General features: G+C 41.3%; 1 protein-coding gene across 3 annotated transcripts in view; it reads right to left on the bottom strand.

Moving 5' to 3' along the window:
• Positions 1 to 12,242: 12,242 nt before the first annotated feature.
• Positions 12,243 to 15,767, bottom strand: part of LOC140719658 (uncharacterized) — a 50,370-nt gene continuing 46,845 nt past the window's right edge. For all 3 annotated transcript variants that reach the window (XM_073034439.1, XM_073034438.1, XM_073034440.1), the window contains one exon: positions 12,243 to 14,713. In XM_073034439.1, the coding sequence (XP_072890540.1) occupies positions 12,792 to 14,624 (1,833 nt within the window). In that variant the 5' untranslated portion in view covers positions 14,625 to 14,713 and the 3' untranslated portion in view covers positions 12,243 to 12,791. The remainder of the gene's footprint in view (positions 14,714 to 15,767) is intronic.

The raw sequence follows: 15,767 nt of genomic DNA, 5'->3' as shown, positions 1-15,767 counted from the left end.
TCACTGCGTCTGCGCAAACTGACCAGAGCCGGTCTCGTCGATCGCACGTTACTGCGTCTGCGCAGACCGACCAGAGCCGGTTTGGTCCATTGTGCTTCACTGCACCTGCGCAGAGCACTTGTCGCTGCATCATAAGAACATAAGGAATAGGAGCAGGAGTAGGCCAATCGGCCCCTCAAGCCTGCCCCGCCATTCAATAAGATCATGGCTGATCTGTCCATAAACTCAGCTCCATCTACCTGCCTTTTCCCCATAACCTTTAATTCCCTTACTATGTAAAAATCTATCCAACTGTATCTTAAATATATTTAGTGAAGAAGCCTCAACTGCTTCCCTGGGCAGAGAATTCCACAGATTCACCACTCTCTGGGAAAAACAGTTTCTCCTCATCTCCGTCCTAAATCTTCTCCCCTGAATCTTGAGGGAATGTCCCCTAGTTCTAGTTTCACCTAATAATGGAAACAGCTTTTCTACTATCTCATCTATCCCTTTCAAAATTTTGTATGTTTCTATAAGACCCCCTCTCATTCTTCTGAATTCCAGAGAGTATAGTCCCAGGCAACTCAATCGCTCCTCATAGGTTAACCTCTTCATCTCTGGAATCAACCTGGTGAACCTCATCTGCACTGCCTCCAAAGCCAGTATATCCTTCCTCAAGTATGGAGACCAGATCTGCACACAGTACTCCAGGTGCGACCTCACCAGTACCCTGTATAGTTGCAGCATGACCTCCCTGCTCTTGAATTCAATCCCTCTAGCAATAAAGGCCAACATTCCATTTGCCTTCCTAATAACCTGTTGTACTTGCAAGCCAACTTTCAGCGATTCATGAACAAGCACTCCCAAGACCCACTGCACAACAGCATGCTGCAATCTTTCACTATTTAAATAATAATCTGCTCTTCTATTATTCCTTCCAAAGTGGATGATCTCGCATTTACCAACGTTGTATTCCATCTGCCAGACCTTGGCCCACTCATTTAACCTATCTATATCCCTCTGCAGACTCTCCACATCCTCTGTACAATTTGCTTTTCCACTCAGTTTAGTGTCATCAGCAAATTTTGCTATGCTACACTCAGTCCCCTCTTCCAAATCGTCAATGTAAATGGTAAACAGCTTCGGGCCCAGCACCAACCCCTGCGGCACCACCGACTGCCAACTGGAGAAACACCCATTTATACCAACTACCTGCCTTCTATTGGTTAACTAATCCACTATCCATGCCAATACACTTCCTCCAATTCCTTGCATCCGTATCTTATTTATAAGTCTTTTGTGCGGCACCTTATCGAATGCCTTCTGGAAATCCAAATAGATGACATCCACCTGTTCCCCTCCATCCACTGCACCCATTATGTCTTCAAAGAACTCCAGTAAGTTTGTCAAACAGGACCTGCCCTTTCTGAATCCATGCTGCATCTGTCTAATGGAACCACTCCTTTCTAAATGTTTCACTATTTCTTCCTTAATGACAGCTTCAAGCATCTTCCCGACTACAGATGTTAAGCTAACTGGCTTATAGTTGCCCGTCTTTTGCCTACATTCTTTTTTAAAAAGTGGCGTGACATTTGCTGTCTTCCAATCCGCCGGTGCCTGCCCAGAGTCTAGAGAGTTTTGATAAATGATTACAAGCACATCTACTATAACCTCCGCCAATTCTCTCAGCACCCTGGGATGCATCCCACCAGGACCAGGGGACTTATCTACCTGCAGGCCCTCTAGTTTGCTCATCACTATCTCTTTAGTGACAGTGATTTTATCAAGGTCCTCACCTCCCATTTCGTCCATAACGTCATTCTGTGGCATATTAGACATGTCCTCCACCGTGAAGACCAACACAAAATAGTCCTTCAATGCCTCAGCCATTTCCTTATCACCCAATATCAATTTCCCCTTCTTGTCTTCCAAGGGACCTACGTTGACTTTAGCCACCCTCTACCGCTTTATATATTTATAAAAACTTTTGCTATCTGTTTTTTATATTTTGTGCTAAGTTACTTTCGTACTCTGTCTTCCCTTTCCTTACTTCTTGTTTAGTTGTTCTTTGTTGCTTTTTAAAGTTTTCCCAATCCTCCAGCCTCCCACTACTCTTTGCAACTTTGTACACATGAGCTTTTAATTTGATACTATCTTTTATTTCCTTAGTTATCCATGGTATTAGACAAGCAAATATTATTTACAGTGATTAGAAAGCCATAAGGTAAAGTTTAAAGTTAATTTTATTATCAACGTACACACATAATCACCATATACAACACTAAGATTCATTTTCCTGCAGGCATACTCATCAATTCTATAGAATAGTACTACAACAGGATCAATGAAAGATCAACCAGAGTGCAGAAGACAACAAACTGTGTAAATACAAATATAAATAAATAACAAGAACGGGAGATAATGAGCTAAAGAATCTTTAAAGTGAGATCATTAGTTGTGGGAACTTCCCAATGGAAGGACAAGTGAGTGCAGTTATCTACTTTGGTTTAAGAGCCTGATGGTTGTGGGGTAGTAACTGTTCTTGAACCTGGCGGTGCCCATCCTGAGGATCCTGTACCTTCTACCTGATGGTAGCAGTGACAAAGGAGCATGTCCTGGACTGTGGTGATGAATGCTGCTTTCCTGCAAGAGCATTTCACAGAGCAACACACAGATTGTTAAGGGAGGGGATTGGAGTAAAGAATATAGTTTTTATAAACTTATGATGTACGCAATTTGTTAGCAAAGTCACCATTTATTTCCTGTCCCAAATTGTCCTCAGTGGTTGCTAGGCAATCACCTTCCAGGTTTGAGGTCTATGTATCTGAGCTAGACAATGAGTGATAGGAACACAAGGGAGGTGAAAGCGGTGAGAGAAGATAGAGGAAAGTAACGTCTTCAGACAAATTCCTCAAACTGTGCTCCACTTGTCAGGTGGTTCAAGTTCAGTTTATTGTTATTCAGCTGTACACTTGTATACCGCCAAACAAAACAATGCTCCTCCAGATCAAGGTGCACAACAGAAAAAGTTCCCTCCCTCTCCCCTCATCTTCTATTCCCCACTCTAGCCTCTTACCTCTTCTCACCTGTCTTTCAACTCCTGCTGGGTCCCATCCTCCTTCGCTTTCTCCTATGGTCCACTCTCCTCTCCTATCAGATTCCTTCTTCTCTAAGTCCTTTACCTTTCCCACCCCCTGGTTTCACCCGTCACCTTCTAGCTATCCTCCTTTCCCTCCCCTCACCTTTTTATTCTGGCATCTTCCCCCTTCCAGTCCCAAGGAAGGGTTTCAGCCCGAAACATCAACTTTTTATTGATTTCCATAAATTCTGCCTGATCTGCTGAATTCCTCTGGCATTTTGTGTGTGTTTCTTTGGATTTCCAGCATCTGCAGACTTCCTCATGAGTATAATGTCAGTGACACTTTATACCTGGGTGGTCAGGGAGTTCGGTAGTCTCGTGGCCTGGGGGAAAAAGCTGTTTGCCATCCTAACAGTTCTTGTCCTAATGCTGCGGTACCTCCTGCCTGATGGTGGTTGGGGGGGGGGGGGGTGCAAAGAGATTGTTAGACAGATGGGGGGGGGGGTTCATTGACATTGCTAAGGGTCTTGTGTATGCAGCACTCCTGAAAATACCTCAGATGGGTGTCAATGTCTGAATTGCGTATTAAATTCATGCATGCAGTGAATTATTAGCCTCTGACAAAATGCAGCACAGAAATAAAATGCAAGGAGCCGAAACATCTTGTGTGGCTTATTCATAGGCTCTTTATGTGCACCATGGAGAATTTTACACTTGTTAAATTCATAAATAGTCTCGTGAAAAGGGGTGAGAACCATGAGGTAGTGTTCATTGTTCGCAACCAATATTCATTTAGTACACAATATCATTCCATAATTAACATTATCTACAAATGTTTGTAATTAATTCGCTAGTATTAGGAAGTCAACAGACCTAAGAAAAAATGAATTTAAAACCTCAGTTAAGACAAATTTATGACCAAAAATTGTTATTTGCTTGTCAATAGTGAGACCGTGAAACTTTGAAAAAATTAGCAAGCCATGAGGTATCTCACATGGTTTCATTCACCATAAGCCCCGTTGAAGGTGATACAGAAGACACATTGCAGCTGCAGTGTCCGATAATCAGCCTTAAAGTGAATAAGCGATATCTCAATAGCAGTTTGCTTTTACATACTGTTTTCTAGTGTCAAAATATGTCCCATGGAATTTTCAGAAGGGCAAAATGATTTACCTACACTTGAATGAAGATGTGTAATATTTTGGAAAGCAAATGTAAATGAGGTCTGGTTCATACTTGGTTTTTGAACTTGTTCCTACTTGAAATAACTTTCTTGATTTAACTTCATCATCGTTATTCTGTGCCATGTCGTATAACGTGGGCGATCAAGATCCCGTGACTATAACTGTTGTTTGCAAATTTTTCTACAGAAGTGGTTTGCCATTGCCTTTCTTCTGGGCAGTGTTTTCACGAGACGGGTGACCCCAGCCATTATCAATACCCTTCAGAGACTGCCTGTCTGGTGTCAGTGGTCAATCCTCTCCACATCCACACTAAATAGGCATTTCAATATTCGATAGGTTTCAATGAGACTCCCCCCCCGCCCCCATTCTTCTAAACTCCAGCAAGTATAGGCCCAGAGCCATCAAAACCTCCTCATATGTTAAGCCTTCATTGTTGGGATAATTCTTGAGAACCTTCTTAGAACTCTCTCCACTGCCAGCAAGTTAACCATTAGGGAATCCTGCACAAGGGCTGCCAAGTCACTTTGCACCTCTGATTTTTGAATTTTCTCCCCATTTATGAAATAGCCCACATCTTTATTCCTTCTACCAAAGTGTATGACCACGCACTTCCCTACACCGTATTCCATCTGCCACTTCTTTGCCCATTCTCCCAATCTCTCAAAGTTCTTCTGCAGACATCCTGCTTCCTAAACACTACCCGCCCCTCCACCTTTCTAAGTAGCATCGACAAATTTGGCCACAAAGCCATCAGTTCCTTCGTCCAAAGTATTTTCATAACGTGAAACAAAGCAATCCGAATACCGACCCCTGCTGCACACCACCAGTCGCTGGCAGCCAACCAGAAAAGGCCCCCTTTATTCCCACTCTTTGATCCCTGCCGGTCAGCCAATGCTCTACCCATGTTGATACCTTTGCTGTAATACCATGGACTGTTACCTTGTTAAGCAGCCTCACGTTCAGCAGCTTGTCAAAGGCTGTCTGAAAATCCAGATAAACAACATTCACTTACTTGATCCTACCTGTTATTTTCTCAAAGAATTCCAACAGATTTTTCAGGCAACAATTTCCCCTTAAGGAAACCATGCCGACTTTGGCCTGTTTTATCATGTGTCTCCTAGTACCCAAAACCCTGCCCTTAATAATAGACTCCAACATCTTTCCAACCACTGGAGTCAGGCTAACTGGTCTATAATTTCCTTTCTTCTGTTTCCCTCCATTCTTAAAGAATGGAGTGATATTTGCAATTTTCCAGTCCTCCAGAACCATTCTAGAATCTAGTGATTGTTGAAAGGTCATTACCAATGCCTCCACAATTTCTTTGGCTATTTCTTTCTGAACCCTGGGGTGTAGTCCATCAGGTCCAGGTGCCCTACCTACCTTTAAATTTTCAGCTTCCCAATCACCTTCTCCTTAGTAATAGTAACAGCACTCACTTCTGCCCCCTGACTGTGTTGCATTTCTGCCATTCAGCTAATGTTTTCCACCATGAAGACTGATGCAAAATACTTACTAAGTTCATCCACCATTCCTTTGTCCCCCATTACCACCTTTCAGTGGCATTTTCTGATGGTCCAGTACCCACTCTGGTCTCTCTTTTACTTGTTATATACCTGAAAAACATTTGGTGTCCTCTTTTATATTATTAGCTAGCTTACCTTCATACTTCATCTTTTGTCTCTTTAGGCTTTTTAGTTGCCTTCTGTTGGCTTTTAAAAAGCTTCCCAATCCTCTACCTTCCCATTAATTTTTGCTATATTAAATGCCTTCTCTTTTGCTTTTAGGTTGTCTTTGATTTCCCTTGTTGGCCACATTTGCCTCATCCCCAATTTAGAATTCTACTTAATTTTTGGGATATATCTTCCCTGCACTTTTCTGAACTGCTCACAGAAACTCAAACCATTGCTATTCTGCTGTCATTCTGGCTATGGTCCCCTTCCAATCAACTTTGGCCAGCTTCTCTCTCATGCCTCTGTAATTCCCTTTACTCCACTGGAGTACTGATTTTAGCTTCTTCTGAAACTACTGGGTGAATTCTATCATATTATGACCACTGTCTTCTAAGGGTTCCTTTACCTTAAGCTCCCTAATCAAATCTGGGTCATTGCATAACACCCAATCCAGAACTGCTGTTCCCCTAGTGGACTCAACCACAAGACAAGGAAGTTTGGACTATTTTGTAGCACCTTAACTTTGATTTGGCCATTGCCACCCAAGAAGAAAAGGAGCCAGCTAAATACTCTATCTATACCTCTTATCATCTTGTATAGCTCTATCAAGTCTGCTCTCATCCTTCTTCTCTCCAAAGAGAAATGCTCTAACTCACACAGCCTGTCTTCATAAGATATACTCTCTAATCCAGGCAGAATCCTGGTAAATGTCCTCTGCAACCTCACCAAACCTTCCATTTCCTTCTTGTAATGAGGTAGCCAAAGCTGAACCCATTTGCTGCTGGACGTTCTCCACATTGAAAGTACTCTTGCACAGAGTGCTATATCACTAGTCACAAAAGATTCTGGGCCTTTTTTCATTGACCAGCTTTTAAAACATTGTACAAAGTATCTTACTTTGCTTAGGGGAAAAAAATGAAATTAAGGGCAAAGAAGAAGTATAATAAAAGTTAAATTTTCTTTTTAAATATGCAAGGATCTTTGAAATCATTAGCTGGAGGAATGGCAACACACATGCTCGTAGGTCAGAGTAGTTTTTAAGATACTACCAAGAAGTTAAGATTCCTTAAGGTTGTTATAGCGGGGATGGTAGTGGAGATAAGCTTCCACTACCTATTAAATGCTCCCAATGGCGTGCATCCTCAAGTAGCCTCTGACAACCAAGTCCAGCTCCTGGCCTTCACGTGTGGCTTAGCTACTAAGCCTGGCAGAACAGTTTCTACTAACAGGAGAAGGGACAAAGGCGGGTTACTGGCGCCTTAAAACCAGTGGTTTCGAGCAGATAGGGCTTATCAGCTGTAGTTGGCAGCTTATCTAGAAGGAAAACTCTGATCTCAAACCCCTGCTGCCTTGTAGCTATACTCACTCGTGGAAAAGGCTTCGGGAGTAAACCCGGAGTGAAAAATCCAGGGCTGAAGTCCCTAAGGCAGTTTTACACTGAGTTCAATGCCGACTGGCATTGCTGTGACACTTCTGGTACCGAACTGTGTCAGTCTCTGCTGCTCCTTTGGATTCATCAGGTCTGCGGAGAGGGGGAGCTTGCTACACGGGCAACAGCTTGCTCTCCGTATCATACTGCCCAGGCTTGCATATCTTGACAGCTGGGACACAACATTCATGGTCAACTCTGGCCTCAACTCAACCAAAAAGTTACACAACTCAACAATAAGTACATCCTTTCAGGGTTCCTGTCACTTCCTTACTATCATCAGATTGTTAAAGATAAAATAACATTCTCCGTGGCGAAGAAGGGAATTCATGACAGAAACATGATTTTCTTGAACAGTTGTTTGTGTGCATTCTTTGCAAGCTGCTGTCATATTTTTCCCACTGTAACAATGACAACTGATAGTCTCACTGTTATTTCTCTCTTTTCAAACAGTCTGAAACTTTCATATCGCTTTAAACCAAGGGTTCTTAAACTTTTTTATGCCATGGACCCCTACCATTAACCAAGAGGTCCGTAGATCCAAGGTTTGGGAACCCCTGCTCTAAACTAAACTATGTTAATTTATTTAAGCTATTACAGTTGTGCTTTTATAATTTTATACTCTGTCAGTCAGTATTGACGCCGACGGTGGCCTGTCTCCCAAACCATCCAGTTGCAGTAAGCCGGCAGCTCGCTCGCGCCGTTAGAGTCCAAAAGTCCTTATGAGCAGGGCTATGAATGCTGTGTGTTTGCCGTCCTCCGGGGGCGACTGTATGAACTCCTCAACCTGGGCGGCTGTCTCCTGGTCGAGGGAGCTCACCACGTAGTAGTAACGTGTAGAATCTGCGGTTATCTGCCGAATGTGGAATTGGGCTTCGGCTTGCTGGAACCATAGGTGAGGTCGCAGCGTCCAGAAGCTTGTCAGTTTTAACGAAACTGCATGAACAGATGCGGCGTCGTTCATCCCCGGCACAAATATCGTTTGGGCCGTCGGGGTCACCAATTGTAGCGGTGTGCTACACGCCGCGCTGAGATAACGACACGCAGTCGCTTTAAAGCCTTCCTGTTCCCGTCCTCCCCGGGCGGGCATGCTGTAGGGGGCGCGTATTCACAGTCCCGTCCCGCTTGCTGGTGAAGAAAGCCTGGCGCCCTTTTTGGGGCCGGCCTCAATGCCGGTGTGCGCCACTTTGTGAGCCGGAAAAGTGGGTCACCACAGTATATCATATATTATTTCTAAAATCTGAGTGGATTTTTCAGTCCCTTCTTCACAATCTTGTGTTGAATCAATTAAGAATGTGTCAGTTGTTTATAAATGCCCTAAGCTGCTGTGTGATATAAATGTGTTTGTGTTTTTAATAGTGACCTGCTATCAGTTAATTATACTGATATGTAATGTATTTACTGTATATAGTAGAATATCCAAGCGTTTTATTTGTAGCTGGTTGTTGGAACAGTACTAATAGTTAAAAACACAAAATGCTGGCAGAACTCAGCAGGCCAGACAGCATCTATGGGAGGAGGTAGTGACGACGTTTCCGGCCGAAACCCTTCATCAGGAGTTGTTGGTTTTGAATTTCCAATATGAGCCTGTATGGTAATATAAAGGTGAAATTTTAAATAGTATTAAAATCATCTATTTGTTTTCTTTTTATATCTAATAATGCAAAATGAATTGTCATGCTGCCAATTTAGACAAGAAAAATTGTATAAGCTTTGACACTGAAAGGTGTCTTTTTCTCAGGACATTTCAGGTAGGAATAAAAAAGGGAAATACTTTATTAGAAGTACACAAAATAGACCAAAAGTCATTTTTCTTTATACCAGGAAACCCTTTATTGATGTTCTGTCAATACAATCAAGTAGTTTAGTTTTCAAAGAAGAGTCTGGCTTTCAATTCCGATAAGAGTGCATTTTACCAGTTGCTATTACAGTGCAGATAAGTATTTACAAAAGAAAACTTATCCTTCTACATCAGAAAAAGATGACTACAGAAGGTGAAGATCTCCTCTTAACAAAAAGAGGGAGAATTAGTCTCTTTCTTCACGAGTAATAATTCATTAACATAATCACCCAGACTCAAAATGTGATTTATCAAAAAGCAGTTGATGTGGAAACAACAGCTTATTAAAATACTTATAATCTAAAGTTGCATAGTGTGAAATATTGAAATGCAATCCCTTCATGCTGGAATTGTTATGCTGGCTGGCATTGGATATAACAATAGATTAATAAAGTGTAATGTATAAGTGAATTTCAGATGACAATTCTGTTGACGTTAGTACAGAGAATGAAAGTATCAATTTGTAATCCACTGATGCTCTATCAGAAAATTCATATGGTAACGTTAACAAATCCATGCCTGTTAATCTTTCCAAGTGATTGATTTAAGCCTTTGTTTCAAACAATGGACATTTCATATAATATCCTTTGCACATTATGATATTTCAGAGGTTCACATTGCGATTTATTGCAACAGCTGTCGTTATTACATTTTCTTGTGAAAGACATCTTCATTTGGTGGTGTTAATTTTGTTACAAAATAAATTATTTTACAGCCCAGTGCTTATAATTGAAATCTGAGAGAAATGATCAATTCATATTATAATCTCCATGTTTTGAACATTTTTTATGACTTTTGCTCTGAAATTTCTATCCTAATAAACTGAGACAATTATCAACTCATTCCTTCAAACCCAGTCTCTGCTGTGCATTTTTCAGTTCAGTTGATTTTAATTCTGTTACATAAAAGGGTAATATGCCAATAAATATGCATAATTGCACAAAAACAATTGGAAGATCCTGTAAACAGAATTCTTATTGGCGTAATTTCATCATAAGCCAAATTGCTTTGCATATCAGTTTGATTCTGTAAATACAATTATTCAACTAAAAAGTTAAAAAGTAGTTTGAATTGATTTACTTTTAACTATTCTATGGAGCAAGGTAACTATTATAATTCAGTCAGAATGTCTGGAAAGAACTGGGAGATCATAAAACAGTTTTAATGATCATTGTTGACTCATAAGTAGTCAAATTACTTGTTAAATATATTTCATCATTTTTATCAGCCACAACATTTTTGCTATCCATTCTGAATTTCTTTATTAATTGATTGTTTCAGTAGAATGCATTCCTTCTACTTACCGCATCAGAATATTTAAAATATCTGTATTACCTTTTTAAATCTAATTGGATGTGTACATTATAGGTTTGGATTACAGCTTGCAACATTGGTTTGTTGTGTCAATAGAAGTGTTAGCAGGCCAGATAGAGAAGAGGCAGGGGGAAAAATTCAGAGACAAGGCATTTACAAATGAACCAGTGCAAGTAAATTATATTGCATTTTTTTTTGTTAACTAAGTTTTACTTGCAGAGAATTTACCAATAAGTTTCTCGAGCAACAAAAATAATTTGGCCTCTTATGATTAGAAAAGATTGCTTCTCTCCTGGCTAGACATTTAATCCTCCTTAGATGGAGAGATGTTGCCCCGCCCACGCATGCTCAATAGCTTAATGATATTATGTCCTGCTTAGACCTTGAAAAAATTCATTATTCAGTTCTTAATTCGGATATAAAGTTCCATAAAGTCTGGGGACCTTTTATTGAGTACTTTCATAACCTTCCTCTTAACTAAGGTTTTTTTTCCGGTCCCTTGCTTTCAGCTCTTTTTTTTGGTAGTAGGCATTATTATCTTCTGTTTTGGGGGTTTGAATGTCCTGATTTATATTCTCTATATTGTGTTGTGGTTGGTCTGGAGTTTTTTTTTGTTGCGGGGCTTGGGGAGGATACTAATTTTACATGTCTTCAATTTGGGTGCTTTCTCAATGATCTTTTTTGCATTATATTATTATTGTATGTTTATTTTTGCACTGTATTAATTTTCTTCATTTTGATTTGGGTTTTTTTTTCTATCTGTAGTGATATAGAACATGCATAAAAAACTAATAAAATTTTTTTAAAAAGAAAAGAAACAGCGCCTAGAGGTTTATAATAGTCAATCTGCACGTATCCTCTTTTTGAAAATATAACATCTACTGTTGTGTACATGCCTCAGCTCAGAAGCACAGACCCTACAACATAATCTGAAACAGCATGTGTAATGTATTGCTTTTATGAAGCATTATCCACAATGGGAATAATTTGACATAGTGAATCTCAGCAATGTATAAACCATTGAAGGATCCACTATAATAGCAATCCAATGGCCCTTTGCTCCAAGTGCTTTTCCCTCTGGGCTCTGGAATGATTTAACTATGGGTTCTCATCAAGGCTGTTGTGTGATGTGCTTTAAAAGACTAAACATTTCACAGTCTTTGCTAGTTTGAAAAATAGTGGCATATGTACGTGCAGCACTCTAGCTGCCAGCAAACTGAATTAAATTACCGAGTAACTACACTACATCTGTCCCAGAGACGTCTTCAATATGTTAAAATCATAACAATTTATGATCTAGAAAGAGGTCATTCATTGCATGTAACTATTCTGAGATCACATCAGCTGGGATCATTTAGTATCTCATTAGAGGGAATGACAGATAATGGATGAATTCCTGCATGGTCTCATCAGTTGGTGAAATGTTGGGGTACACCACATTCTGATTTGGGCATTAGCCAATGGACAGCACTCTCTGAGTCAGAACATTTTGATTCAAATCCCAATCCTGGGACTTGAGCACAAAATAGTTCCTGTACAGTTCAACGTTTCTTACCCTTGAATCCAACTCAATTAACGTTTGTGAATATCTCAGGGTATTAAGATAATTCAAAATACATAAAACCTAACCAGTACAAAAGAGACATTTACTTGCACTACATCATTTATCCTTCAGCCTTCTTCTAGTCAGCATAACATTACTACAAATTAAATTGAAATTTAAAATTCAAGCAAGTTGCAGTGGCGATTATACCATTCCTCAAAGTTTTAATTCTCAGTAAGTATACAGTGTACACAGTTGTCAGAATTCACAATGGAACACCACTAATCATGTATTGCACTTAAAAGATACGATTATAATAATTAATATACAACTGTGTAATATTGATAGATTGTTTCTGTCAATGGTATAAATGTGAAAAAAGAACAAGAAATGCTTCCTTACACAGAACATTACTCAAAAGTAGCACAGGGAATACAAGTGTCACGTACATCATATCAACTTTCATTGACAAAACTTTTGCCTCTAACTGATCATTAAAAAAAACAGTTCCACATTTAGTCCCTTATAGCGTAAGCTGAAAATGTGCAGTCATTAGGGAAAACGTCTGATGTTTGTGGTTGTTATACTATGCCGATTTTCATCCAGAGGCTTTTCTTTTATACTGGAAAATGGTAGCAACATATAGCACTTGTGTGTGTGTGTGTTTGTGTGTGTGTTTTTTTTTCCAGTGTCCCTCTTGATACAGTTAATTACTACACAATATATAAATCCGCTAATTCAAGTTGATCATCGTTATGTCGGGCAAAGTAGGAATCCTGAGAATGAGGAGTGGATGTAATCGGTGGAATATAAACCATTGGCTTGGTTTGACGGCATCTGGATCCACACCTGATCATGCTCTCTGAGTTCCAGAACTGCACTTCCTGATGCTTGATCAAGGTATCCTTTCTTATATTCATCATACGTGTACATTGCAGGCACATTATTCTTGTACAGTGCCACCCAGATACTGGTTCCCTTTACATGCACGTGATAAGCAAAGTAGTAGACACCGGGAACTTGACACGTGAATAGCCCGGTTGCTGGATTGTAACCATGTTGTCCATTATACAAAATCCTATCAAACTTAATAGGAACCCCTGAAGGTGGAAATGACTTGGTAAGGATTGCAGTGAAAGCTGGAGCTACACGTGCAGAAATTTCTCCTTTTTCATATTTGGGCTTTCCGTTTCCTGGTATTGAGGCACCATCCACACCACCATTTACTTGCAGGCTAGCAATACCTGTTGTTTCCCCATTAACGATGATCCCGGGTGGGCCCGGTGGACCTGGAGGTCCAGGTGGGCCTTGAGCTCCCATCCTACCTGGTATGCCAGGGTGTCCCATTGGGCCCATTGGTCCTGTAGTTCCTGGTAATCCTAATTTTCCTTCTCCTGGTAAGCCTGGAGGCCCTGATTCTCCTCTGGGACCAGGTAAACCCATTGGTCCTCTAGGTCCTGTAGCCCCCTGCATACCTGGAATTCCTGAAGAGCCTCTGGGTCCTGGTTGTCCACTTTGCCCTGGTTCACCTTTGGGTCCTATAGGACCTGCTAATCCTGGTATCCCAGGAGCCCCTGTATGTCCAAAGTCTCCTTTCGGACCAATTTTACCTGGTGCTCCTGGAAGTCCTGGTAAACCCCTTTCCCCAGGTATACCAGATTCTCCAGGTACACCACTATATCCCTGATCCCCTTGTCTTCCTTTTGGCCCTGGAGGCCCAGTAAACCCAATTTTACCTTCAGGTCCTGGTAGACCATGCTTCCCCATTAAACCCTTGGATCCCATTGGCCCTGGATAACCTTGTTCACCCTTAGGACCTGGTTCACCACGTAAACCATTTACACCTGGTTCACCCTTGGGTCCTGGAGCACCTGGTGCACCAGGAGGCCCTCGCTGGCCTTTTATTCCATTCATTCCTGGTTTTGCATACCCTGGAACTCCAGGCAAACCCCTTGCACCTGGTGGTCCAGGCTCACCTTTATACCCTGCAGCTCCTGGCTTACCTGTTAATCCATCTTGACCTGGTTTTCCTATGCCATCCAATCCTGGCTTCCCTGCAGGACCCTGAGGACCAGGAGGCCCTGGTGGGCCAATTTCTCCCCTTGGTCCTGATTCACCTTTTTCACCAGGTACACCTGGTAAGCCATTAATTCCTGGTTTTCCAATACCAGGTAGACCTGGGGGTCCAGGTTTTCCTGGAATCCCTTCCTTACCTCTTGGACCTGGAATACCTGGTTTTCCATATCCAACCTCACCTTTGGGGCCACGTTCCCCAGGAGCTCCAGGTTCTCCTTTCTCACCAGGTTCTGCTCTAGGCCCTGGAGCACCAGCAACCCCTGGGGGCCCTTGCTTCCCAGAGACAGAAAGCCCCACAGGCCCAGGTAACCCTGGAATCCCAGCTGGGCCTCGTGGACCTAGATCTCCTCTGGGTCCTATGTCGCCCTTAGGGCCAGGAAGTCCTATTATTCCTGGCTTACCAGGTGTTCCTGGCCTTCCTGGTTTTCCAAAGCTCGAAAATCCTGGGGCCCCTGGAGGGCCGGTTCGGCCTGGTTCACCCGGTTTGCCATATCCTGGTTTGCCTGGCATCCCTGGCGGCCCAGGAGGTCCTCTTGGTCCAGGTTTTCCAGGAGCACCTTTATCACCCTTGAGATCCGAAGGTAGAATCACTGGAATTTCTGTCACAATAAAATAAATATAAAACCAAGTCAAATTATGAATCTACAGATTTATTTTGGCATAGAAGGTGACCAACCATCCCATCAGGTCTATACCAACATCTTATAACTCTCAATATAACCGCCACCTCCTGCCTCCCCCCCCCCCCCCCCACCCACCTACCACCTTTCCTCTTGAACTCAAATTAATCTCATACCTGTCCAATTCTCTTTTGAATGGACTGACAGAGGGCTTCCACAGGGCTTACAGGCAATACACTTCTTGTTCTAAGTACTCTCTAGAATTAAAAAAAACTTTCCCTCTTGGATCCTATGCCTAAAATTTTAATCTTCCTGTGGCATTGAACTAATGAGATCAATTTTTAAATCTTGTGGACCTCTATCAAATCTCCTCTTATCTGTCTTCCTTATGAAGAGGACCACCCTATATTTTCCATTCTAACCATATAGCAATCAAGTTCAACGTACTTTTACTATGTTTCTAACCTGTGCCCCAGTGAATCCTAGAATCCCATATACTTCAACAACCACTCCCCCAGCATGTCTTTCCCCATTGAATAAACCATTAAACATGATTTTGTTTAGACCCTAGTGCCATGAAATATGCTGATAACACTATTTTGTAAAGTTATTTTTATATTCATTTTAACAGAACTTCAAAATTCATTTATGGTTTCATTGCCCACTACAAAATGCTGCCTTTGTTAATGCTTAATTCCTGATTTTAGCACAAGGTGTTTATAAATATATAGAACAGATATGAAGACAACATGGGACTTTCATTAATCCCATTGATATACTAACTTGCTATTGCAAAACGTTTCACAAGTTTCCTGCCTGAATAGTATAGATATAATTTTACGTGCAAACAAACTCAATGAACCTGCCTTTGACCTTAAAATTTTTAAAGGAATCGTAAGATGTACTAACTGTGGTAACTTCTATCCTCGTCGCCAAAAATATGTGGTAACTTCTACTTTACAAAAGGACCACTCGACAATTTTATGGCCAAAAGAACATCTTTATCTGGGACGGCAAATGATATTTATAATAC

This window comes from Hemitrygon akajei, chromosome 32 (genome assembly GCF_048418815.1).
Source record: "Hemitrygon akajei chromosome 32, sHemAka1.3, whole genome shotgun sequence".
Classification (NCBI taxonomy): Eukaryota; Metazoa; Chordata; class Chondrichthyes; order Myliobatiformes; family Dasyatidae; genus Hemitrygon; species Hemitrygon akajei.
Note: the sequence above shows the minus strand (reverse complement) of the source record. Positions and strands in the feature narration are given on the sequence as shown.